This window comes from Carcharhinus amblyrhynchos, chromosome 10 (assembly GCF_965287045.1).
Source record: "Carcharhinus amblyrhynchos chromosome 10, sCarAmb.v2.hapA, whole genome shotgun sequence".
NCBI classification, from domain to species: Eukaryota; Metazoa; Chordata; class Chondrichthyes; order Carcharhiniformes; family Carcharhinidae; genus Carcharhinus; species Carcharhinus amblyrhynchos.
The window spans coordinates 45,530,509-45,556,747 of record NC_137333.1 but is presented as its reverse complement, the minus strand read 5'-3'; the positions used below and the strand labels follow the sequence as shown (position 1 = coordinate 45,556,747).

General features: G+C 41.5%; 1 protein-coding gene and 1 pseudogene across 2 annotated transcripts in view; one reads left to right on the top strand and one right to left on the bottom strand.

Annotated features, from left to right (window-relative positions):
- The window catches only part of maml2 (mastermind like transcriptional coactivator 2), a 394,218-nt gene that overhangs the window by 130,519 nt on the left and 237,460 nt on the right, over positions 1–26,239 (bottom strand). The window contains exon 1 of one of the 2 annotated variants that reach the window (XM_080196963.1): positions 19,693–19,793. The exons of the other annotated variant lie outside the window; for it this stretch is intronic. Within the exon in view, the coding sequence (XP_080053089.1) occupies positions 19,693–19,737 (45 nt within the window). The 5' untranslated portion in view covers positions 19,738–19,793. Of the gene's footprint in view, positions 1–19,692; positions 19,794–26,239 lie in introns of those variants that run through there. 2 annotated transcript variants of the gene reach the window in all.
- On the top strand, positions 9,369–9,774 carry LOC145349466 (small nuclear ribonucleoprotein Sm D2 pseudogene; annotated as a pseudogene).

Here is a 26,239-nt window from a genome sequence, read left to right as displayed (position 1 = left end):
CTGATGCCGGAGTTGAGGGGGTTGAGCTATGAGGAGAGGCTGAATAAATTAGGCTTGTACTCGTTAGAGTTATGAGGGGAGATCTCATTGAGACGTATAAGATGATGAATGGGATGGATAGGATAGAGGTGGAGAGACTCTTCCCGCCCAGAAAGGATAGTAGGACTAGGGGGCACAGCCTCAAGATAAAGGGGGGGCGGTTTAGAACAGAGTTGAGGAGGAACTTCTTCACTCAGAGGGTGGTGAATCTCTGGAATTCTCTGCCCGTTGAAGTGGTGGAGGCTGCCTCGCTAAATATTTTTAAGACGCGGGTTGATGGGTTTTTGATAAGAGAGGGGATTAAGGGTTATGGGGAGAGGGCGGGAATGTGGAACTGAGCCATGACAGATCAGCCATGATCTTACTGAATGGCGGGGCAGGCTCGAGGGGCTAGATGGCCTACTCCTGCTCCTATTTCTTATGTTCTTAATGCCTGGAGGCAGGCATCCAGTGTCCCCAGGGTGCTCTCTGCTTCCCTGCATTAGGTATAAAGCCAAAAGGTTTCCTCCTAACAGTGACAGCTCAGGTGCTCTCTGTCTTTTTTAAGTGATCCCTCCAGCCCCACGTGAAAGCCACTAATAAGATTTCGGGCTCCAGCGTGGCAGGTTCGGAGGAGTGAGGGCTGGGAAAATAGCAAGAATCGGCACTGAGAGCATTGAAACAACTTCCGATGCAAACCTGTTGCCTGGGACATTTCTCTGGGACAGGCCAACAGGGAGATCACACTTTGCAGGCAAGTAGCCAATTGAAGTCATTCAGCCCCCAACATTTTACACTGAATTTAAACATTAAAAATGAAGTATGTTATTTACATGCTGCTGAGTGCACCTACATTTTGAGGTATCCTCTCAATCTCCTACGTGCTCCAGTACTGCCCACTTCTCCAGGTGGGGCTGCTATCTCTCTGATTGGAACAGCAGCATCAGTGACCCAGCAAGCTCAGAAGTGACCAATCAGGAGGCTGGTTCTGGGATTATTCCTCCATTGGCCTCACTTTCAGAAAGTGCAGACTCAGGACCTCCATGTGGTCCCATGGCAAAATTCAGCTCTAACTGTTAATGTACATTGATATACGTTGGAGTAAAATGCAACTCATGATTTTCACATCAAACCTCTCAAAGAGTTTGTCTCTTGATTTATGACAAGATGGGGTTGGCATATCTACTGGTGATCCCTTTAACTTAGTGACAGATCCAAACTGATGACAGGAAAGTGGAAATCCATGGCACAGAGATCACACATCTTTGTGGGTGGCTTCCTTTGGTGCGAGTAAACACCACTGTTTTGCCACTGATCGAGAAATCCAGGCCAAAATCTACATTTGTTAAGATAATTGGGTTGTAGTTTTACTGAGCTAGAAGAGAAACCTGTATTTATATGTGTGTTTCAATATTTAATTTTCTGGTTGATGTCATCAACAATTATTTATCTTATCCTTATATATACATACAGATATATGAAATAGGAGCAGAAGTCGGCCATTCAGTCCTTCAAGCCTGTTTTGCCATTCAATGAGATCATGGCTGTCAGTTTGCATTGAGTTCTACATGCCCACCTCGTCCCCCAATAATCTATGATTCTCTTGCCTAGAGCATTCCAAAGTCATATAACCTTTTAAGAGCATCAATTTCTCCTGATCTCTGTCCTATAAGGGCAACTGCTAATTCTAAAATGGTGCTCCCCCCACCACTTGTTGGTATTTTATTCAGTAAAGACGACAGTGTAGAACTTTAGCAGGACATTGACAAATTGGTAGAGTGGGCAGATAGGTGGCAGGTGAAGTTCAATGTGGAGAAGTGTGGGATAATGCATTTGAGAGAGACAATATAAAATAAGGGGCAAAATTCTAAAAGGACTGCAGGAGCAGAGGAGCCTGGGTGTATGTGTGTGTAGATCACTGATGGTGGCAGTACAGATGGAGAGAGCAGTTAATAAAGCATACAGTATTCTGGGTTTTATTAATAGGGGCATGGGGTATAAGAGCAAGAAGGTAATGGTGAACTTATACAAGTCCCTAGTTAGACCTCAGCTAGAATATTGTTACAGTTCTGGGCACCACATTATAGGAAGGTCATCAAAGCACTGGGAAAAGTGCAGGACAAATATACAAGAATGGTTCTGGGGATGAAAAACTTCATTTATGAGGATAGATCGGACTGACTGAGACCATTCTTCTTGGGGAGAAGCCAACTGAGAAGAGATTTGATAGAGATGTTCAAAATCATGAGGGGATTAGGCAGCATAGATAGGGAAAAAATGTCCCTGCTCGTAAAAGGATCAAAAATGAGAGGGCACAAATTCAAAGTGATTTGAAAAATAAGCAAATGTGATATGAGAAAAAACTTTTCCACACAACAAATGGTTCAGGTTTGGAACGCACTGCCTGGAAAGTGTGGTGGAGGCAGGTTCAATTGGGGCATTCAAGAGAGCATTAGATGATTATTTGATTAGAAACAATATGGGGAAAAGGCAGGGGAATGGCACCAGCCATAATGCAGGGCAGACACAAATGGGCCAAATGGCCTCCTTCAGCACTGTAACAATTCCGTAATTCTGAGAGCTCTGGACTTTAACCCAATTCCAAATCTTCTCTGTAAACTGGGCTCAACAAAAACACACATTTGGCAGTGTACACATATTAATACAAATCCAAACTTTCCACTTCATATGAAGAGTGGTGCTAGTTATCCTCAGAGTCTATATGAATAGAGATAATGTTTAAAACAAAGGAGAATATTGCTTTAGTGCAAAAGCACAAAACCAAAGGGAGTATCTGGGAAGAGACACAGATGATGATCTTTCCTGTGACATAATTACATAAACCATAACTATGTAATGAAGGGCATATGCAAAGTAAATAGCAAACACTTGTTTCCTCTGGTGGACAAATCCACAGCAAAAGGATGTAATCTTAGAAATTACAAAATCAGAAGATAATTATGGATGAAAGCAACTTGATCCAACCAGGGTAATCCTAAAGGCCCCCAGTGCACCAAAAAATTGGGTCTTAAAGGATTTGCAAGGTTTTCACTTCCATTCCAAGATAATATTCTATGCACTGATTGCTCATTGTGAAAATGGTCTCAAACTTGGCACATAGATTGTAGAAATGTTCTCAGGGAAGACTTTTAGATGCAAACTTCAACGAACAGGTAATTGGGGAGCTGTACCAGGGGCAAGTAAACTCAACTTTTATGCACAGATTCATTTCAGACAACCGTTCAAAGCCAAACGACATCACCAGGAATATTCATCAGGCCACTGACAGGCTTTTTAATTTATTTGTATATGCATAGCAACAGCCTGGTGTCATATCCCAAATATTACTTGTGTGGTCTGCTAAGGAAAAAGGCTGGATGCCTAGCATATTTAATGTCTTAAAGAAACAGCATCTCATGCAGGTCACCTCCAGCATTCCACTGAGTCCTGAAACTATATCCCCAGTGACCAGCTATCATATCCTGAAAAATGTCAGCTTGCACCCTGTTCTCCCAGTGCCTGAAAGAGTGATGCATAATCTGCCCCCTATTGCCACCAGAGCAGCATCCTGTACTTCTGTAGTATGTTCCTAACTAGTCCAGGCTCATTACTAGGGGACTGCTACACAATTAAACAAAGTGACTATCTGCTCCATTGATGCATGCGATGAAGCAAAAGCTTCCTCAATGTTACTATAAATGAAGACTATGGATTGTAGCTGTAGTCACAGCTGGGAGCTGCAGAAATTCCTCAGAGACTGAGCACAGAGTCTGCATGAATACTGCGCCATTTTTTTCAGTTGAGTTATGGAGTCTCACAATTCTGAAGCAAGGTACAGGTTTCTCTTTTGCTGTACTGCAAATGTGACACATCCTCACCAACTTCTTATTTCTCCAGCGTTACTGGATAGCACGTCTCCACTCACAGTATCTTATTCTGACAGAATGGGAAAGCAGGATCCAGGCTGGTGAGAAAACAAATAGCCCAATTGGGGAAATTGCAGGGGGAGGGGTGGATGGTAGTGTTGAAGGGTTATGGCAGAGGAACGTGGACAAAGCTGTTGTTTGAACCTTTATATGGCCTTGTCTCAAGATGCTACGTTTTGTCATTGACAATGAAATAATTATTGGAGCCCTGATCTTCCTCCTCACCAACTTTCTCTTCTCATGCTCCACCAGCTGCAATGAGTGGGCCACACTAACCGCTTACCTGACGCAAGGCACCTGAAATAAGTGCTCTGCTCTGAGCTCTGCAATGGCAAACAATCACTATGACGGCAGACAAAACTCTACAAAGGCACTCTGAAAGCCCCTCTATATAAATGCACCATCCTCACTGACACCTGAATCACTTGTCTTGGAATGCACAAATTGGTGAAGATGCCAATCCCCTCAAGTTCACCGAGTGGAGCACGCAGAGGCCAACTAGAAAGAGAGTGCAGAATCCACAGTGTCCAACCCATCCACCTCATCAAACACCACCTGCCAAACTTGTAGGACAGTCTGTGGCTCCAGGATTGAACTAATCAGCCACTGCAGAACCCACCTCCCCAGAGTGGAAGCAAGAGTGGACTGCCAAAGGAGGAGAAGAAGCAGTTTTGTCATGGATCATGTTGAACTTCCTGAGTGTTGTTGGAGCTGTAGCCATCCAGGAAAATGGGGAATATTCTGTTACTCACCTGACTTATGCCTCAGAGGATTTTGAGAACTATGTAGTGAATCACATTTGCTGTAGAATGCCTGAGTTGCTCGAGTAGACATGGCATTTATGTGACTAGTCTAGTTAAGCTTCTGGTCAATGGTGACCCAAAGGGTGTTAATGGTAAGAGAACTGGGCAATGGAAATGCCACTGAATATCAAAGGATGGTAGTTAGCTAATAATCCTCGAGGATGAACAATGTCATGATTCCCATATTACCCAAGAAGAAAAAGCAAAGTATCAGTTTGCTCCCTTGTTGACCTCATTAGGCAATTAGACTTTTTAAGCAGCATCTGCCTTTAGGCCAATGATGAGGAATGTGGCACCGAGCCGTCAGGATAATTTTAAATTCAAGAACACTTCCCATTGACCTGCCAACCACTGGAAATAGTTTCTCTCCAACGCACTTTAACAAAGCATCTTGTGATTTCAATTTCTTCCATCAAATCCAACCATATAATTTGGAAACATAAGTCATTGCTTCCATCCTAATTGTATTTCATTCAGCTGCTTTTGTTTTAAATTTGTTCTGGCTAGGTGCTCCTTTTTTATCTTCCCTCATGTCTTCACTTGTTTATATTTCCCTTGGGTACTTCATTTATTTCTCTCGAGTGCTTTAGTTAACTTCTTTCAGGTGTTCCTTCTAATTCCTGCTTCCTTTTGACATTAACTGTTAGCCTTCTCTCACCTGATTATCAGTATATTCAGATGCTTTCAAATTATTTTGATTTAGTATGAACCACTTTTAAATTTTGTCAGGTGATGGATCCCCTTTTAATTTTTCTCTGCCCTTTCCGATTACCTCCTCTTAGAGGGAGCTCTGCAACATGCTGAGAACCAAGGTGAGTGGAATTGTTAAATCTGCTAAAATAAAATCCAGGAAAAAAAATCTTCATACATAGACCTCTAAGCACAGCCTCAAGATAAGGGGGGGGGCAGTTTAGAACGGAGTTGAGGAGGAACTTGTTCACTCAAAGGGTGGTGAATCTCTGGAATTCTCTGCCCGTTGAAGTGGTGGAGGCTGCCTCGCTAAATATATTTAAGACGCGGGTAGATAGGTTTTTGATAGGCAAGGGGATTAAGGGTTATGGGGAGAGGGCGGGAATGTGGAACTGAGCCATGACAGATCAGCCATGATCTTATTGAATGGCAGGGCAGGCTCGAACGGCTAGATGGCCTACTCCTGCTCCTATTTCTTACGCACATATAACGCAACAACCCAGAAGGCCATAACCGGAGGTCAAACAAAAAATTTAAAATATGAGCTAGATATTGGGAAGTAAAGATATCAGTGAATGTGGATGAAAGATACTGGGTGGGATTTTCACACCAACAGGATCTTCTGGTCCCATGAAAGTCAATAGAGATTTGAATGGCTCATCACATCCCATGGTGGGACCGGAATATCAAAGATACAGCAGGGATGGCTAACACAAAAGATGTAAGGGTCCATATTTCTTTGTACTGAATGTTAACAAATGGGTACTCCTTTCCCCAACCAAAACAACACTAACCATACAATAAAATTTGTGTCGTTTGAGCTGGTAAAATAGTTTATAGCTTCAAAAACAATTGGAGGAGTATTGATGACTGTATATCTAATCCTCTCAGATCATCAGGAAGTTGATGACCCATATATATTATTACTTGCGATACTAATAAATAAACTTCAAACTTAAAAATCTAAAGAGAAAAAATATGCAGAGCTATGGCAAATCGGCTGAGCATTGGGACTAGCTGAGTGGTTCTTACAGGGAACTGGCACAGACACGATTCACTCCTTGTGGAAAACAATCCATAATCAGCAGTGTACAATTTACAAAATCTGAATAATGATTCAAAACATCACTTACACATGTTTAAATAACATGGAATGTGACTCCTACGGCATGCATAACACGGTCACACAACCAGCAGGACAATAAATCCTGACGCTCACCTCAATATATGCAAAATCATATTAGCACTGTTATAGTAATAGGCAACTCCAATAATTATAATGTTAATCAAACCATGGGATGAACCAAGTGTCTTTCCCTTCACTGAGTGGGCATTGATCTATGGGGGCTATCAGCCCTCTCCAACTTGACCAAGTCAGTCTGATTGACACTTTCACAGACTGAATCAGAAGCAAGCCCAGAACAAAACCTCCAAAGTAAATACAATGTTGGAAAACGTTTACCTTTAAAACCACCTGCATGGCTCTGGAATTGTTGTAGTTGAAACAAGGCAACCAAGTTTCAAACCTAAAAATAGGTGTATATAGCTCACAAGTAGAACTCAGACCTAAAGCATAACTAAAACACGTGTGTGTGTGTATACGTATGTTATATATATGCATCTGGTGGGATTCATCTTATCAGTCTGGATATTATTCAATATCAGTGGTTGAAGATTGTGCACTTACTGTCACAACTGATTGGTTTATAGTTATAATGGACCATCCTATTCACAGATACAAATGTATTGTTCTGACACCATTGATTGGCTGAAATTCGGATGCCAAGTGAGAGTTAATCAGCAGTAACTGAGAACTGTGGCAGGATCAACATCACTGAGTCTGGCAGGCACGGTCTACACATACTTATCCCATTAATATCAAGAAATTCCTCAGTATATTCGGCTACTTAATATTCTGGTGGGGTGTTGAGCTCCCTCCCATTACCATCTCTTTTGGATTTTGCAGACCAATTGCAGGCACGCTTGCAGGCAGGTGGACCTGTAAAATAGTAGGAAGTCTCACAACACCAGGTTAAAGTCCAATAGTTTTATTTGGCAGTAAACACCACTAGCTTTTAGGGGCTCTGCCCCTTCATCAGGTGAGTGGGGAGTTCTGATCACAAACAGGGCACATAAGAACTCATACTCAATTTACAGAATACTGATTAGAATGCGCGTCTTTATAGCTAATCAAGTCTTAAAGGTGCAGACAATGTGAGTGGAGATAGCATGAAGCATAGGTTAAAGAGATGTGTATTGTCTCCAGATAGGACAGTAAGTGAGATGTTGCAAGTCCAAGCAAGTCATAGGGGTTACAAATAGTGTGACATGAATCCAAGATCCTGGTTGAGGCTGTTCTCATGTGTGCAGAACTTGGCTATCAGTCTCTGCTCAGCAACTCTGCGCTGTCATGTGTCATGAAGGCTGCCTTGGAGAACACTTACCCAAAGATCAGAGGCTGAATGACCATGACCGCTGAAGTGCTCGCCAACAGGAAGAGAACAGTCTTACCTGTTGATTGTTGAGCAGTGTTCATTCATCATTGATAACGGATGAGGACTCTACATGGGCATTTAATGTCCATTGCAGGTGCCTCAATTGGGCCATAGGTGGCAGCCCACCCAAAGTCTCCCCCTCTACTTGTGAAATTGTGGCGGGGCCGGCCAGCAGGTCTATTTTACGGGATCAATGGTAGTTATGATGTGGAGATGCCGGCGTTGGACTGAGGTAAACACAGTAAGAAGTCTCACAACACCAAGTTAAAGTCCAACAGGTTTATTTGGTAGTAAACCCACTAGCCTTTGGGGCTCTGCCCTTCGTCAGGTGAGTGAGGAGTTCTGATCACAAACAGGACACAAAGACACACACTCAAGTTTCAGAATACTGATTAGAATGCGAGTCTTTATAGCTAATCAAGTCTTAAAGGTGCAGACAATGTGAGTGCAGATAGCATTAAGCATAGGTTAAAGAGATGTGTATTGTCTCCAGACAGGACAGTAAGTGAGATTCAATGGAAAGAGGGCAAAGCCTAACCCCAATGTGCAGCTCAACAGGTCTGACGCTGCAGGCCACTGGAATGTAGGCAGTTGCCTCCTTTCTAGGTCTCTTGTGCCAGTCAAGATCCCTCCCAAGTTTTACCTCAAGTTTTACCTCCCACTTTCACCCACTCCCCTACTTTGTCCAACATGTTCCCACAGCCCCTTGCTAGGATGCCAGCCTGGCCCCAGCCAGATCTTGGATTTACCTGGAAGTGCAGTCCATCAGTGAACTCATCCTCAATGTTCTCAGTGCAGTACTGGCAATGGCCACTGTTCCTGGTAGCACAATCAGTGCTGTGGAGCTGCCAGCCAGTGACTGATCAGCAGCTTCATGAGGACTTCCTCCTAGAATGGGAAGAAAGTCTTGTCTCATAATAATTCAATGTCAGGGCCAAAAAAATTAGCTTCTGACATTTAAGTGGGGTGTGGCAAGCCTGCCCTTACTATACAATTCAGCCTATGGTAATTACAAGATATCAGTGCAACTGGTTATGTCAGTGTTTGTATACCTCTTGACCCTAATATTCTAATAAGGAACTGAAACTAAGATATCCTGACCAATTACATGGAGATTTTTTTGAAACAGACCTAACTGAAAACATTAATATGCATTTCAGAGATGTTTTCAGAAATGTTGTGCAAATTTGACCACAGCTGACATTGTGTCCTTAAAACAGATTTAACCGTGGGATTTCTCCTGTACTTCCTGAAATCATTTGCCGTACATTTCAAGGAAAGTAAGGCAGCGTGATGGCAACAGATTTCTGATGGTAAAGATATAAGATATGGAACAGGCCAGTTTTGTTCCGTGTTATCAAACTTAATTGATAGCTTATGTTATCACACTAAAAAGGCAGCGAGCAGACATCAGGCAACACGAGTCTGCTAACCGGTCCAAGAGTGAGATGACTCCGGATGAGCTTCAGGAGCGAAAGGAGGCAGAGCTTAACACATTCTGTTCTGACACATACATCAAAAATAACACACAGGTCCTCATCAACTGTCACAACAACAAGAAGCTGCTCGGCAGAGTCAAGGCCTTCGACAGACATTACATCATCGCGTTAGAAATCTCAGATGTGGCCCAAGACTGGGAAATACAAGAAGAAGTCAAAACTAGTTAACAAGGACTGAAACATCTTGAAGATGTTCCTCTGAGGGAACTGTGTGATTGTTGTATTTAGAAACCCATTAATTACTGGCAAACAAAATGCCCGTTTTTGTGAGGTGTCGAAAAGAAAACTTGGAACTAAAAACCAGCTTAGTTCTTTTCTCTTTCTGATGTTACTTTGCTACTAATACATTTTTTGATAACCTGTTGAATTTACTTTGTCATAAAATTCATTTTGACGTACGTAAAAAACGACAGTCGCAATGTCGTCAGATATCTTAGGACTAATATCTAAGCATATAGTAGATCTCTCTCCAAATGGCAAAATATCCTCTTGACCAATTATCATATAATTCTAAAATAAAAACAGAAAATGCTCAATAAACTCAGCAGTAGCATCTGCAGAAAGAGAAACACAATTAACATTAGAGTCTATATGACCCAAGGATTACATTAACTGCATTTCTCTCTCCACAGATGCTGCCAGATCTGCTGAGTTTATGTAGCATTTCCTGTTTTTATTTCATATTTCCCAGCTTCTGCAATATTTTGTTTCTTTTTAATATAAAACTCTAACCTTTTTACTAATTGTAATTTTAAATTCAGGGCACACATGGTGGACTCTGTGGAATGTTATCTGTGGTTATCTTATCAACTTGCAGCTCCAGAGTGCCTTACAAGTCATAAAGTCATTGCTTAACACACAAAATCTTCAAATGTTGGGAAATCCAGGATGAATATTATATAATGAGGGAAGGGGAAAAAAAATCAGATTTTTAAAATTGAACATAAATTGATCTATTTGTATATAAAGCTAAATTAGAATAAACCACACTTTATTTGTGAGGAATAATAATCATAGTAAAAGATTTATCATAGAAAATTTTATATTCTTCCTTTCCTCCTACAATTTGTTTCCTGAAGAAATTTGGTCTTGGCTGGGTCACTCGGCTTCCTTTAGAATCTCACATAAGATGCCATTACTCCCGAGTGACCTTTGTCAATGAGTGTGGGTAAACTACATGTATTCAACGTCAGGGAAGCACTACAGCTGAGGTCAATCCTCTCCTCACTCAAAACCTGCACATTTTCAACTTGAGCACAGATCATTGGATTGTGATCAGGATGGAAACCTTAATGAAATTTCCCCTTCCTAATCCAAGTGAGGTTAAAGGTTTGCCAGTACAGCTGATATCAGATGGTGCTGCACAGGCAGAGATCAAACTTAATTAAAAACGTAAAATGCTGCAAATATTCAGCATGTCAGGCAGCATCTATGGAGAGACAAACTGCATTAACGCTTCAGGTCTGTGATCTTTCAAGGGTCCTGCTGAAAGGTCACTGAACTGAAACGTTAACTCAATTTTGCTGTCCACAGATGCTGCCGATTTGCTGAACAGTTCCAGAATTTTTATTTTTCAATTCAGCTTTACAGTATTTTGCTTTTTTTCTGTACCAAGCATCAAACTTCCCTAATACTCAATAATCTTGCTGAGTATTGGGAGACCCCAGCAAACAAATTCAGGAGATTCATCAAGTAAATTAAATCAAAACTTCCAGCATTGTGACAAGCCTCTACGCCCAGGGAAATAATGGCTTTGCTCCAAGATCAGTATTATGTTGGCTGATCACAGCTATTTTGAGGTGTGGGCATCATCATCCTGAGGCTAGAGGCTCCAAAAGAGAGGAGAAATATCAGCCTAAGTCCATGCTGCCAGTTGTTAGTGACCTCTGCTGGAAAGTGTTCATGTTTGTGAGGTTAAGTGAGGACAAGATTACAACTGGCAGCAGCCATGCACCAATTCTGATGGGCAGTACTCACCCGTTACTAACAGGTATTTCAGAGATGTATTAGATACCTGCTAGTGCCCCTGGAACTATATCCTAGCATGAATCAGTGGCTTCAGGTCCAAAGGCAAAAACGTAGAATAAATTAAGAAGACAAATGTCCTATTACTGTTTGAATTGTGCTGATAAACCAGCTGTACTCTGATATCAATATATAACATTGACAATGCGTTTATTTTGGCTTCACATAGATCTAAATAAATAGATCACAATCAATTCATTCAGATCAGATTGAATGCCATTGCTGTACATTATAAGCTGCTGCTTCACAAGTTATTTCTGTTTCTAATAATTTTCGGTTTCTCAATACAGAAGCATAAACAAATGTGTGGAACTGATTGGGCATTCACTTAAACCACTTTAATGTACAACTTCTTCCCTCCCCAGCTATCATTTGCAACACATTGGCTTTCCTGAAATTTCTGCCTTACTCTTCTGAGAGCAGTGACTCACAGTGGAGTGCAGTTCTTCATGTGAGAGCCCAGACTGAGTTTAAACAAGCTATGTTGATCATGGAGGATTAGAGCCAAGATTAATCCTCTCAACACTACAGGTCAATAGCATGCAATCAGAAATCTCTCCAAACTGCAGTTGGGTGTTTGGTAGCAAACTTCCTCCTGAATTAGATACTGCAGTGAAGCTGCTGGTCTTCCTCTGCAGCAAAGTGGGTTCCAAGGGGTTCCGCGCTCAAAGGCATTACAGCTTACAACAGGCTGTACATGGGGTACGGCAGCCACAGGTTAGCCAATGAGAACAGACAGCATAATTATGTCACAGCATCTCAAACAGATGACCTCCTGCAGCATTTGCATTGTGATGGCAACTGGGACTGTTCTGAAAATGACTGCTCAAGGGACAGGAGTGGGACTGGCACACTTGTGGCAGCAGATCCAGGCTATGGGTTCCCTTGACAAATAGCGGCCCAAGAGGAGCAACAATCACAATTATTCTCCTTCCCTAATGTAGAAATATTTCTAATACATCAGCTTGCTGCCCCAAGATCAACATATTTAATGGCAGGTGCCGAACATGAGACCTTCCTGATCTGTATGGTTCAATACAATGTCACCTGGTGCATTTTCCACAGAGCGAGCTACTGATGAGCTCCAATGCTTGTTTCTGTGAGCCTGGTATCCATTTCGACTATTTGTTTTCATTGTCTTGAATTGATATCACGATGAAAGCATGTGGCTGTGAAAGAAGACTGGAGATACAGGAATCATCTTGCCATTTATATCTGAATCAGCCTGCCGTTAATTTATTTTTGGGTGAAGTCCTAATTCCCCCACACAGATTATCATCAGAAAATTGAAGATTGTGCTGCTGATGTTTTTAGTCCATGTTATTGCCAATGATAGTGAAAATAAATGTTTTCCAATCACTGATTCCCATGGAACTTCACAAGTGACCGTATCCCATATAGACCTGCCATCACTGATAGCTATCTGAACAACTCTAATAAATTCACAATGCATCTTAAAATGCAGTCCCACAGAATGCAGCCTTACTTAAAGCTGTCTCTCTGGCAGTCTACCCAAAGCTTTTTTTGGAAATCAAGTCTCTGCCAGGTTACCAACATTCACTAACTTGGTCACATTTTCAAGTAATTTGACCATGAAATAGGCAGTACCTCCAGTTTGCAAACTCTTGAGAGTTCTTAATAATTGTTGCTCAGTCATACTGTGCAATTTTAATAGGTCTTTCTAGCAACTTGTCTGCAAACAACATCAAACTAACTGGTTTATAATCCACAAATTTTAGCTCCCTTTAATTAATTTGTGTATCACACGGGTTTCACATCAGTGCATGGCTGATGCTAAGGTCTAGAATTTCATTCTGCAGGCAGGTAGGGGTGGGGGTCAGGAAAATCTATGACATGGGCCGCCCACCTCAGGAAAAAGTACCCACAAATCTGGCATCTTCATGACTGGGGTCAGGCTGGAGTCAGACTTGCTGATCCAGAAAGTGCAGGAAAAGCCACAGAGGCTTGTGAGTTTGGAGACGAGCTGTTTAAAAGGCCCATCTGGCAACCATGGGTTCTTGTCCCATTGGGGAAAAAGACAAAGGCTCTCCAACCCTCACCTCTCACATCCCTTTCACCCTTCAAACACTCCCCAATCCCTTTCCATGCCACCTCGTCACCTACCCACCCAACTCATGCCCCCATGCCAACTTCTGCCCTTCCACTTACCCCCTAAGGCCTCTCATGCCCCCTGTACAAAGCTCTTCCCTTCCACATACCCCCTACCCCTCAGGCCCCTTAAGCACCCTATACCATGCTCAGGCACTTTCTAGTCTATTGATTCAATGTACATTTTCTAGAACCAATGAACATCATAGTTATAATGGCATATGTAAAAAAAAAATTTGAAGAAATGGAATTCATTGATAACTTTCTCCTGTGTTTAAAAAGTCTCTGGACTGCAAGCTAATAAGTTAATCAATCAATTAAACTCTTTGCAGTTTTAAAAGACTTGGAATCACTTAAACTTGTGTCAAAAAACATTGTGAAAGTGACTGCAGAGATCAGCGGGTCTGAACTGTCAGTCAAACAACGTTTCCTCTGCGGATTAGCTGTTCAAGCATTTTAAAGTCGAGTGCCCAGACAACTATTACAATCTGAGAAAAGGGTACAATTCTAAAGGCTGTGCATAAACAGAGAGATCTGGGAGTCCATGAGCCTAAGTCAAAGATGAGTGGGCTTGGTGAATTGGCTATGCTAAATTGCTCCTTAGTGTCAGGGGAATTAGCAGGGTAAACATGTGGGGCTATGGGGATAGGACCCGGGTGGGATAGTTATCGTTGCAGGCTCAATGGGTTGAATGGCCTCCCTCTACACAGTATGGATTCTATGCTTCTTCTACATCATTGAAAGAAAGGATCCTCTATCCTTTTCAAATCATTGAAAGTGGCAGGGTAGGTTGAGAAAGTGACTAAAAGGGCATTTATGATCCTGGCTTTATAAATAAAAGCATAGAGTACAAAAGTGGGAAGTTAAGATGAACCTTTATAAAATTCTTGTTCATCCTCAATTGGAATATTGTGTTCAATTCTGGGCGCCACACTTTAGGAACAATATGAAGGCTTTAGAGTTGGTTTAAGAGAAGATTTATGAGAATGCTTCTTGCAATGTGGAACTTCAGTTAGACAGAAAAATTGGAGAAGCTGGCATTCTGTTCTCTGAGGGGAACAAAATTGAGAGGAGATTGGATAGAAATGTTCAAACTCATATGGAGTCTCGACAGGGCAGATGAAGAGAACTGTTTTTATTGGCAGAACGGTCAAGAACCAGAGAACATTAATTTCAGGTGGTGAGCAAAAGAACCAGCAGTGACGTGAGGAAAAACCTTTTAATGCAGCAAGTGGTTAGTGTAAGGGACTGAGACCTTGAACTGTATATTTTTATAAAAATATATATAGAAATGCTCAATATTATTTGTTTTTTATAAACTGAATGAAGACCTTTAAAATGGCTGAAACCACATCTGTCAGTGACCCTTGCACAAAATACACCACTTGGCAGCTTTAGGAAAACTCACACCTCGCTTTCTCAGAGCGGCCACTTAATGACGCCTGGGGACTATACAGCTTAACCTCAAAGACAGCCATACAAAAGGTATTTAGTAACCCAGAAAGGCCAGACGGACGTGGATCATCTGTTAAGCCAAACCCACAACCTTCTCTTCACTTTCTAAAGACTGAGACATTTACTAGTTGTTGGAATCAAAACTGCCTTGGAGGAGAGGTGGGAATCATGTGACATGGTCCTCTGTCTGGTGGAATAGTAATATTGTCTTGTTGAACTGCATGGCTCAGTCCACTGTTTAACCATCTAACTAGCAGCCTCACAGAAAAGTAGCTCTGCCCAAGCTGAACACCTGGAAATTCTGTACCATTGCCTACAAGACTGATGTATCTCTGCATGCCTACTTCATTATATGAAGTTCACATAACTGGGAATGAATTCTTCATCATCAGTTTTCAGCCCGTTGATCTCTGTGAAGGAATACCTCATTGGACGTTGATTCTGGACTCGGCAACCCATGTGAACCAATAATTTGTGGTCTTTGTACTGTAAATCTTTCTTTTTTCTTTCCCTCTCTTTATTGTCCGAGTTTGGAGGCAACAGTCCTTTGGCAGTCCGTTTTAATTTTGGGTGTGTGTGAATAAACTAACTCAAGGGGCAGAATTTTCCAGACACTTGACAGCAGAATCTTTGGTCCTGCCAAAGTCAATGGGCCTTTCAATGGCTCATTGCATCTTCTGGCCCCTGCTGTGATGGACCTGCAGACTTCCTCCTTTAGGTTTATTCTATTTCAAGTTTGCTGTGGAATTATTAATATAAAATTTGGTCACACTAAAATTGAGGGGGTCAGGAAATACCCCACTACTTATAAGGGAGAAACAAATCAAAACACCTTTCTGTATAGATATGGGTGGTGAGAAATTAGTGGTTTAAATTAACTTCTCTCCTGTATGTAACATTAGGACCTAGAATGCAGTGGTGTAGTATATCATGGAGGAACCTTCAACGGAGGCTTTCAAAAGGGAATTGGATAAACATTTGAAGAGAAAACAGTTGCAGAACTGTGAGACAAGTGCGTATGGGACTAGCTGGATTGTGCTTGCAGGCAGAGATGGGATAAACACAATCGTCAAATAGCTTTCTAAGCTGTAACCATTTTATGACTATGAAGAAACACTGAGATATCCTGAGGTTGTGAAAAGTACGATGCATATGTAAGTTCTTTCTTTCCTAGATCACAACATATGCTGCGAGAACAAATAGTTTTCTGGGTTAATTTGGAGAGATAGGTCTCCATTTGGGAATTATTTCCCTTTCCTCTGAAGATGTTCCCATGATACTTCCCATTCCCTGGAGAAGGCAGGCAGACTTGTGATAACTAATTCACGTTTGTTATCCATCAAATACCTTGCTTTGATGAACTGCTGCTTTGTTCAGGTAACATAGCTGTTTTCAGTGTAAAATCACTTGGCACCACTCACATACCTGCATCACAGAACAGAGCACTGGTACACAGCGTCACTGTTCTGCTTAATCGGTTGCCATTTGTACCAACTTTATATTTAATCCTCAGCAAATACATCATATATAGTGGAAAATTGTTTATATATTTACCATGAGAAGAATTGTGGAGGGACGAATTCTGTTGAACCAAATAACATTGTCTACCACTACATCAACTTAGATTTTAATACTCTGCATTTTTAAAATCTTCAGTCATTTAATGATTGCTTAAACAACTTAGTGGGAAATGCTGTTCTGACACTCCTCCTCTAAGGTCAATGTAACCTAAACATTGTAGTTTGAGAGGACAGCTTTTCAGTTCTGGTGTGCATCATGTACTAAAGCTAGTATCTGACGAAGGTGGCAAGTTTCCATTGAGAATACAGGAATCCAATCATTGTGCTGACAATGTTCTCTACCAGATGGCAGGTACAAACAGCAGCAGATGTTCAACATGATTTTAAAATGGATTTTGTTAAGAAGGATCAAGCCCTATATTTCAGGAAATCACTTTACAGTCACCATAAATAGTTTTGTGATTTACACAAGACTAAGCTTCATTCCATGTGCAATTTTCTTGTAAAACAGCATAGGTACATGCTTCAGTTTACTGGACTTTAGTGACTGGCCCATGGCTTTCCAATACTCCTTTATTTTCTCAATTCATTCTTTGACTGATATCTTGCACTTCTTTTCTCATGAAGATAGAGATTCATACTGGGTTATGTTTATAGAAGTAATATTAGCTCTCTGCTAACTTGGTCAGATTGTGTGCCTCAGCCTGAACAATTCAACTATGAAAGACATCACTGTCCTGTGTTAATTCTGCCCTAACACAGTATCCACATGTGCACTTTCTGCTGTGGAAGACTCAAAAGGATAAGGCCGGAAAGTAGTTTAGCCATTCACTGACAGTTCTGGCTGGATCACCAACAACACTGTCCAGTCCTTCTCCTATTTGCTAAAACTGCTCACTTTTCCAGGATCATCCTGGAATGCAAATATAGGGGCAAAATTTCCCATTCCATCCTCCACAGGAATCGCAGTGGACAAGGGGCAGATGATGGAAAGGTCCGTTGACCTCAAGTGGGATTTTCTGGTTTCAGGGCGAGCGAGGCCAGACAATCCCATCCACAATCTCTAGCTTCTTTTCTCTGCCTCAAACCATCATCTTAAACCACTCTTTCTTCTATACACTTCACCCAAGCTCTAACTGTGAGTATGAAGAGTTAATTGGCTTCTTTGATACTAAGATTGAGACCATCCAACTAGCTGACTCTGCTGTGTCCATCCTTTTCACCAGTCCATTGGCCAAACTTTCTCCAAAGCTCCCCACTGTTCTCGTCCTGTTTCTCCCTTGTCTCCCCCCATGCTCTCTTCCATGAGACCCATCTCCTGCTCTTTCAACCCCCAAAACTGCTGGTCCCCATGTTAATCTAGTTAACAGTTTTCTCTTGAGATGTTTTCCCTGTCAACTTCAAATTTCCTATCACCCTCTCCTAAAACGAAAACGTTGACCCACCAACCTTGTAAACTACCAAATCATCTCTGATCTCTCCAAAATTTCTGAATGTGTTTCCATACCCATATTTCCCATTCGAATGAGCAGAATTTCTCCCGGTTAAATACTGGGAACACCAAAAGAATTATTTTGGATCCTGGTCCAAGTTCTGTTCCTTCAATACCAACTCCATCCCTCCCCTTGGTAAAAGCCTGAGATTAAACCAGTCTGTTTGCAACCTTGATAAGATATTTAATCCTGGGATGAACTTTTGACCACATTCCCATCATTGCTAAGATTGCCTATTTTGATTTCTATAATGTTGTCTCACCTAGCTCTGTCCAAGCTTGTCTGCTGCTGAAAGCCTTTATCATACCCTGACTGTTGATTTTCTTCCAACATAATCCTGGTCGGTCTCTCACATTTTACCCTCTGTAAACCTGGGGCCACCTAAAGCTGTAATACCCCTATACCAAGTCCCATTTCCCTATCACCCGTGTGCTTGCTGACTTTAACTGAGAGCCAGCATAACAGCTTGATTATTCGCATCCTTCTTTTTGCATCCTTCCAGCCTTTCTCTTCCTGAAATCTGTAATCTCCTTCAGCCCCACAACCCTCAGTTATCTGGGCTTTGCTCTTTCAATTCTAACTTCTTGAACACTCCAAATTGAATAGCTGCATTGGTGATCTTACCTGCAGTTACCTAAGCCCTAAAATATTTTATCACATTAACGGGTGACATAAATAGAAGTTATTATTGCTGTTGTTGCAAGTAATGGAATAGTAAAAAGAAATGGAAATCCTGATTTGTATTCTCTTTTAACAAGAAGATGTCTACAATATAAGCCACAACTCTCTGGACATAGGCTGAAATCTCTCCTGCTTTGTATTGTAACTTTTTTTTGTATTGTAACATTGTCCCTTTCTCCACATCTGGTGTGTACTGTGCTTCCTGCATGAACAAAGCACTTTTTCCACCAGCAGAGAAATGTTTTGCCATTTGAAAAGTGCTCTCTTTTGTGCTGATAATGTCACTACATCACCCCACAAACTTCAAGCCAGCTAAGCTTTTTCAGGGTGAGGGTGGGGTGTGTGAGGCACGTTTCTAATTGTGACCCCAGCATTTATATTTCTCTCAGGTTTGCTGCTGGCTCTGGCTGCACAGACGTTTCAGATTCCGTATGGCAGCAAAACTGTGGCACAAACACCTGCAGAAGTAACTCTGAATTGATTTCATTTTCCAGCAAAATAAATGAAAAGAAACCTAAAACTTTCTGGCACCCTCACTTGGCACAGGATATACTTCATACTGTTTCCTATAATGAAGACAGATTTGCTACAGTTTGCATTTTGATTATTTTTAACAAAAGTAGAATGCAATTTTATCCAACAGCAGCACTTTTACCAAGTCCATCTGCCCCAATGCGTTTGCCAAACTGTGGAGCAGTAATTAGCAACTTGAGCAAAAAGAGGGAAGGTGCTTGGGGGAGGGGTGGAGAAAATCCAATTCACAAAAGGAGCTAAAACAAAGCCAAATACCGCGGGTGCTGGAAATCTGAAATAAAAACAGCAAGTGCTAAAAACACTCATGTGGTGAGAAAGGTAGTTAATATTTCAAGTTGAGTACAACTTCTTCAGAACATGAAGATGAGATTTATATCCTGAGGTCTTTTCCGCAAGTATTGTCAGAAAGAAACACGATGGGCGGGATTGTTCGGTCGCGCTCACCTCAAAAACCAGAAAATCCTGCCCGAGGTCAATGGATCTTTGCATGTTCCATCCCCGGCCCACTATAATTGTGGAATTGTCCTGTCCTTCCTGCCGGCAGAATCATCTGGTCTCTGGAAGTTGACCTCCACTGCAGTTTCCCCTGACAAGGGCACGGGCAAGGAATGTAAATCAGCATACGGTGTCATTCGGTGAAACACTCCACTGTTCATTTACAAACTAACAGCAATGGTAAAATTTGTGAAGGAAGAGACAACAGGACCCTTACATTCAGTCTACAATTAATAGGTTTAGTTAAAAAAAGTGTAAAGCCCCAGTTCAGGCACATCTGCTGGAAACCTTTGACTTTGTCCGCAGCTGGGATTCTCCAGTGCCGTTGCAGTGAGTGGAGTGTTGGCTGAGCACCAAATTCGCTATTCTCGTTGGCAGCAGAGGCGGGGCGAACAAGATCGAAGAACCCTGCCTATCACGATATCATGATGTGGAGTTGCCGGCGTTGGACTGGGGTAAACACAGTAAGAAATCTCACAATACTGGTGTTGTGAGACTTCTTACTGCATCACGATATTCAAGTACAATACTTGATTTAGACAAAATGTAACTGTTTAAAAGCACAGAAAATACACAAATATTCACAGTTTTTTCTTTAGCTTTTGATTGAGCAACTGAGTGTTATTTGGAGATTTCATGAAGTCGCAAGAGAGCAGGAGTAAACCATATGACCCGTTGAGGTTGCTCCAACATTCATTATGATCGTGGACTGGGTTTCCTCCACTTTCCCACTGCATACCTTTTGATTCCATGCAAGACCAAAAGTCTGTCTTTTCCAACAGAAATGTATTTAATGATGCACCATCCGCCAAGATTCACTACCTTTTGAATGAAGAAATTTCTCTTCATCTTAGTCCTAAATAATTGACTGTCCTAACCTGAGACTGTATCTTTGTGTTTTAGATTCCCCAACAGGAGGAAACATCCTTTCAACGTCTACCTTGTCAAGCCCCTTTAACATCTTGTAAGTTTCAATGAGATCACCTCTCATTCTTCTAAGCTTCCTCTTCACTGCCTTACGTAATGTAGGTTGTACAAAGTTTCCTAACTATAAGCCTACTTTTACATTAATGTTAAAGTAAAGCCTTTTGATGATCAAACAATATTGTCTCAATAGTAAGACAATTAAGATATTAACTGTTTCTAATTAGAAATCATAGAAACCCTACAGTGCAGCAGGAGTCCATTCGGTCCATCGAGTCTGCACTGACAACAATCCCACCCAGGTCCTATCCCTGTAACTCCACATATATGTCCCACTAATCCCATCAACCTACGCATCTCAGGACACTAAGGGGCAATTTAGCAAGGCCAATCAACCTGACCCGCACATCTTTAGACTGTGGGAGGAAACCCATGCAGACACGAGGAGAACATGCAAACTCCACACAAGTGACTCAAGCCAGGAATTGAAGCCAGGTCCCTGGAGCTGTGAGTCCTCAACAGATAAGGTGTGTACTGTAGATTCTAAATGATCTGATAGGGCATTTGTTTTTAACACATGACAGTGATGGAAATGTCATCTTTGTTGATAGTTTCATAACTGCTAATGCTTCTAAACTAGAAATATTTCAAAGTTTTAGAATAAAATTTCCTTCATAGTTTGGCCATTTAGAATATAAAGTAAAAGCAAATTACTGCAGATGTTGGAAATCTGACAATAAAGCAGAAAGTGCTGGAAATACTCAGCAGGTCAGTCATCAGCGGATAGAGAAAGACATAATGGCTGGAATTCTCCAACCTTGTCTGCAGTTGGGATTCTCTAGTCCTGCTGTTATGAATGGAGATTTAGCTGAGCAACAAATTCACCGAACTCACTGGCAGTGGTGGTGGGGCATATGACCTTGGAGAATTTTAGCCACCATTTCAGACCTTATGAAAAGTACAACATTAACCCTGTTTCTCTCTCCACAGATACTGCCAGACCTGCTGAACATTTTCTGTGGAATATATTTGTCTGTAAGCTTTCATATTTTTTGACAGCAGTCAAAATATTTGGTGGTGGCATACTGGTATTGTCATTGGGCTAGTAAACCAGACATCCAAAGTTTAAATTTCACCACGGCAGTTTGTGAAATTTTGAATTCAATAAAAAGAATCTGGAAGTCTAATAATGACCATGACAATTCTTTTCTATAGCTGAGATGGGTAAATAATATCGTTGTTGGATGGAATTTTCTCAGAAAAATTCTGAGTGACGAATGAGGGGTGGGTGATGGCAACTTATGGCATTCTGCGCATAATAGAAGCCATAATGCGAATGCCTCCATGTTGAGGGAGAGGTGTGAGTCTCGGCTCATCAGGAAACTGGCTGCTGAGTGCTAGAGCATCACTATGCAGGCACCCCAATCTTCCAGTGTGCAAACACCTTTTCTGAGCGCGAGGCCGATTTTGCCAACAAATCGCAAGAGGCAAGAAACAGGGCACAAAACGGATTTTTCGCCTTTCGCCCTATCTTACTGGCTCGCCGGCCCCATGAGCTGGTGTGGCAAACTGGTAAGATCCCACCCTTTGTCTTTCGAGATTTGATTTTTTTCTTGAATAAAACTCCTTTATCTTGGCTAATTAATATGAAACAAACTGCCTATGACATGCACCTGCTAGGCTCTAGTCTCTAATTTGAAGTTTAATCAAGCAATTTAGTCTCTTTCTGGAGTCTAAACAGCTCTAAAACATGCTCATTTTGTACATTCATTACTATTGTCATGCCATAAATTGCATTATTTGTACTCAATCCAAACTTCAATTATTTTACATTGGTTCTCTATTTTTAATATGAAATATTTGCCCTTTTCATGTTCCTCCCTCAATTCTTTCTTTCGATTTATAAACTTCCAAACAAGAGCTGAAGACCTCTTTCAAACAATTAGAATTCAATATTTAACAGTCCCGAGTGCAACATTTTGACAAACTAGAGGGTTAAGAGAGGCAGTGGCATAGTGGTAGTGTCACTCAACTAGTAATCAAGAGAGTCATGGTTCAAATCCCACCACAATAGGTGGTGAAATTTTGAAATTAACAAAAGTCGTCTGAAATTAAATGTCTAATGGTGACCATGAAACTATTTCCATAAAAACCCATCTGGTTCACTACTTTAGGGGAGGAAAGCTGCCATCTTTGCAGGGCCTATTTGTGACTTTTTAAAATGCCCACCAAAATAGCCTAGTAAGCCATATAGTGAAAGGCCAATTATGGATGGGCAATAAATGCTGCACAACCATGAAAAAAGACCAAAGACCTGATTGACTGAGCTATTCTCAACTAGCAAAACACAACACAAGCAACCAATTAATGCTGCTAATGACCTTACAAACATATATATTTATGCTAAAACAGTATTTAAAAAATGTATAGGGAATAAGTATCCAACAATGGTTGGATGTACCGTTACGCCAGCCATAGGTGGTTAGAGCACACGTGCGTGTATGCACGCCTACACTTGCAGCACTAACGATGGTGTAGAAGCCTTACACTTTCTTGGTCATGTTGAAATGTGTGACGTTATGGGGAGAACAAAAAATAGCTCGAGAGCAAATCATACATGCATGTGAATTAGGAGCAGGAGTAGGCCATTGTCTCCCCCTCTTCCCCCACCCCGCCAAAGCCTGCTCCTCTACTGCAACACAGTGGCACAGTGGATAGTGCTGCTGCCTCACAGCACCAGGTCCAATCCGGCCTTCGGTCACAATCTGCACATTCTCCCTTTGTCTGCATGGGTTTCCTCTGGGTGCTTCAGTTTCCTCCAATAGTCCAAAGTTGTGCAGGTTTGGTGGACTGACCATGGTAAATTTGCCCATTAGTGTTCCAAGACGTGCAAGTTAGGGGATTAGTAGGGTAAATGTGTGGGATTACGGGGATAGGGCAGAGGGTGGGCCTAGGAAAGATGCTCTGTTGCAGACTTGATAGGCTGAACAACCTCCTTCTGTACTGTAGGGATTTTGTGAAAATCATGATGATCTAATTGTGGACAGAACGCCATATTCTGCCTATCCCTGATAACCTTTGATTCCCTTGCTAGTCAAGAATCTATCGATCTCTGCCTTAAAAATATTCAATGACCATTCATCCACTGCTCCCGGGGGAAGAGGGTTCCAAAGACTCACAACCACTTGAGAAAAAAATTCTTCTCATCTCTGTTCTAAACAGAAAAAGTTTCACAAAACTGGGTTAAAGTCCAACAGGTTTATTTGGTAACAAAAGCCACCAGCTTCCAGAGGGCTTGCTGCTCCTTCGTCAGGCGAGTGGGAGTTCCATTCACAAACAGGGCATATAAATTATATAACTAGCTCCGAAAGCTAGCGGTTTTCGCTACCAAATAAACCTGTTGGACTTTAACCTGGCTTTGTGAGACTTCTTACTGTTTTACCCCAGTCTAACACTGGCATCTCCACATCATGACTAAACAGGAGACCCCTTATTTTTAACCTGTGTGCCCTAACACTAGTCTCTCCCACAAGAAGAAACATCCTTTCAGCATTCATCCTATCAAGTCACCTCAGGATCTTGTATATTTCAATAAGATCACTTCTTATCTTCTACACTTCAATGCATACAGGCCCAACCTGTCCAACCTTTCCTTGTAAGATAACCCTTCCATCCCAGATGTCAGCCAAGTGAACCTTCTCTGAACTCCATCTAATGGATTTATATCCTTTCTTTAATAAGGTGGCCAAAACTGCACACAGTACTCCAGATGTGGTCTCACCAATACCCTGTAGCAAAACATTCCTATTTTCATATTCCATTCCTCTTGCAATAAACAACAACTTTCCATTTGCCCTCCGAATCACTTCTTACTCTTAAGTTTTGTAGAACTGCACTGGAACCTGTTATATGCTGTAAATGACGTATGCTGTATTAATACGCTGTACATGCCATAAAACAAATCTTCAGAAGTGGTTTGAATATTTTTTGTTATAACAAAACTAAAAATAATAGTGTCAAAATTACAGATCAAATTCATTGTGTAATATTATTAACAAACATTTGATGTGTTTATACAAAGTTGCTCTCTAGTATTTTAACAAAAGCATTCAAATATTTAAGATAAAACCCATTGGTTGGCAAACGCTAAAGAGTCTTATATAGCAGAGGTTCAATGTTGCACTAATAAACTAGCCTTACTTTGAATCATTTTGATTTTATTACTTAAATGATCAATATGCATGAACAAACATGAGACTTGAGTAAATAGGAACAAGATCCCTTCAATTGTTTGAACAATTGATTGTTAGTTAGGGCCCTTATCTTTGTCAACAATTCATTCTGGTTGGTTTATAAAGTGATGAGAACCACATTGGCAAAATCACCCTGAAATGTGTCAGTCTCACAAATCAGAGATAGGATTACAATACTGTGATGATAGCAAATCTCCTGATTGCACTCACTTCATTCTTGCTGGGAACATACAATAGATATATTTTTCCAATAATCATGACAACTTGTGGCTCTTCTCTGCTCAAGTAAATGGTTCACAACGTATAATTCTCTCCTGTAAACAGTAACTGCTATGTAGGTATGTTTACTTAAAAGTTATGATTGTGTGAGAGTCCAGCAGTAGAAGCAGAATCTGAAATCCACACACACCAATGTCCCAGCAGGAGTAAGAACATAAGAACATAAGAAATAGGAGCAGGAGTAGGCCATCCAGTCCTTTGAGCCTGCCCCGCCATTCAATAAGATCATGGCTGATCTGTCGTGGCTCAGTTCCACATTCCCGCCCTCTCCCCATAACCCTTAATCCCCTCGCTTATCAAAAACCCATCAACCCGCGTCTTAAAAATATTTAGCGAGGCAGCCTCCACCACCTCAAAGGGCAGAGAATTCCAGAGATTCACCACCCTTTGAGTGAAGAAGTTCCTCTTCAACTCCGTTCTAAACCATCCCCCCTTTATCTTGAGGCAGTGCCCCATAGTCCTACTGTCCTTTCTGAGTGGGAAGAGCCTCTCTACCTCTATCCTATCCATCCAATTCATCATCTTATACGTCTCAATGAGATCTCCCCTCATTCTTCTAAACTCTAACGAGTACAAGCCTAGTTTATTCAGCCTCTCCTCATAGCTCAACCCCCTCAACTCCGGTATCAGCCTAGTAAACCTCCTCTGCACTCCCTCCAAGGCCAAAATATCCTTGCGTAAGTACAGCGACCAAAACTGCACACAGTACTCCAGCTGCGGCCTCACCAATGCCCTATACAGCTGCAGCAAGTCCTCCCTACTTTTATATTCAATCCCCCTCAGTATGAAGGCCAGCATCCCATTCGCCTTCCTGACCACCTGCTGCACCTGATTTTTCTCATTTTAATTCCAGGAATACTGATGGCATTTTTAGGTTCCTTACCACCACCTCATCTGAGACTGGTTAGCTTAAAGCAGACCAAAGATGAAATCTGGGACCTCCTGGTTTGTGTGATTGAGTATCATAGTTCATTCATCAACTTTTCACAAAGATAGGCACATCTCTTCACTTTAATTTTTAAAGACCATACATTCATGTC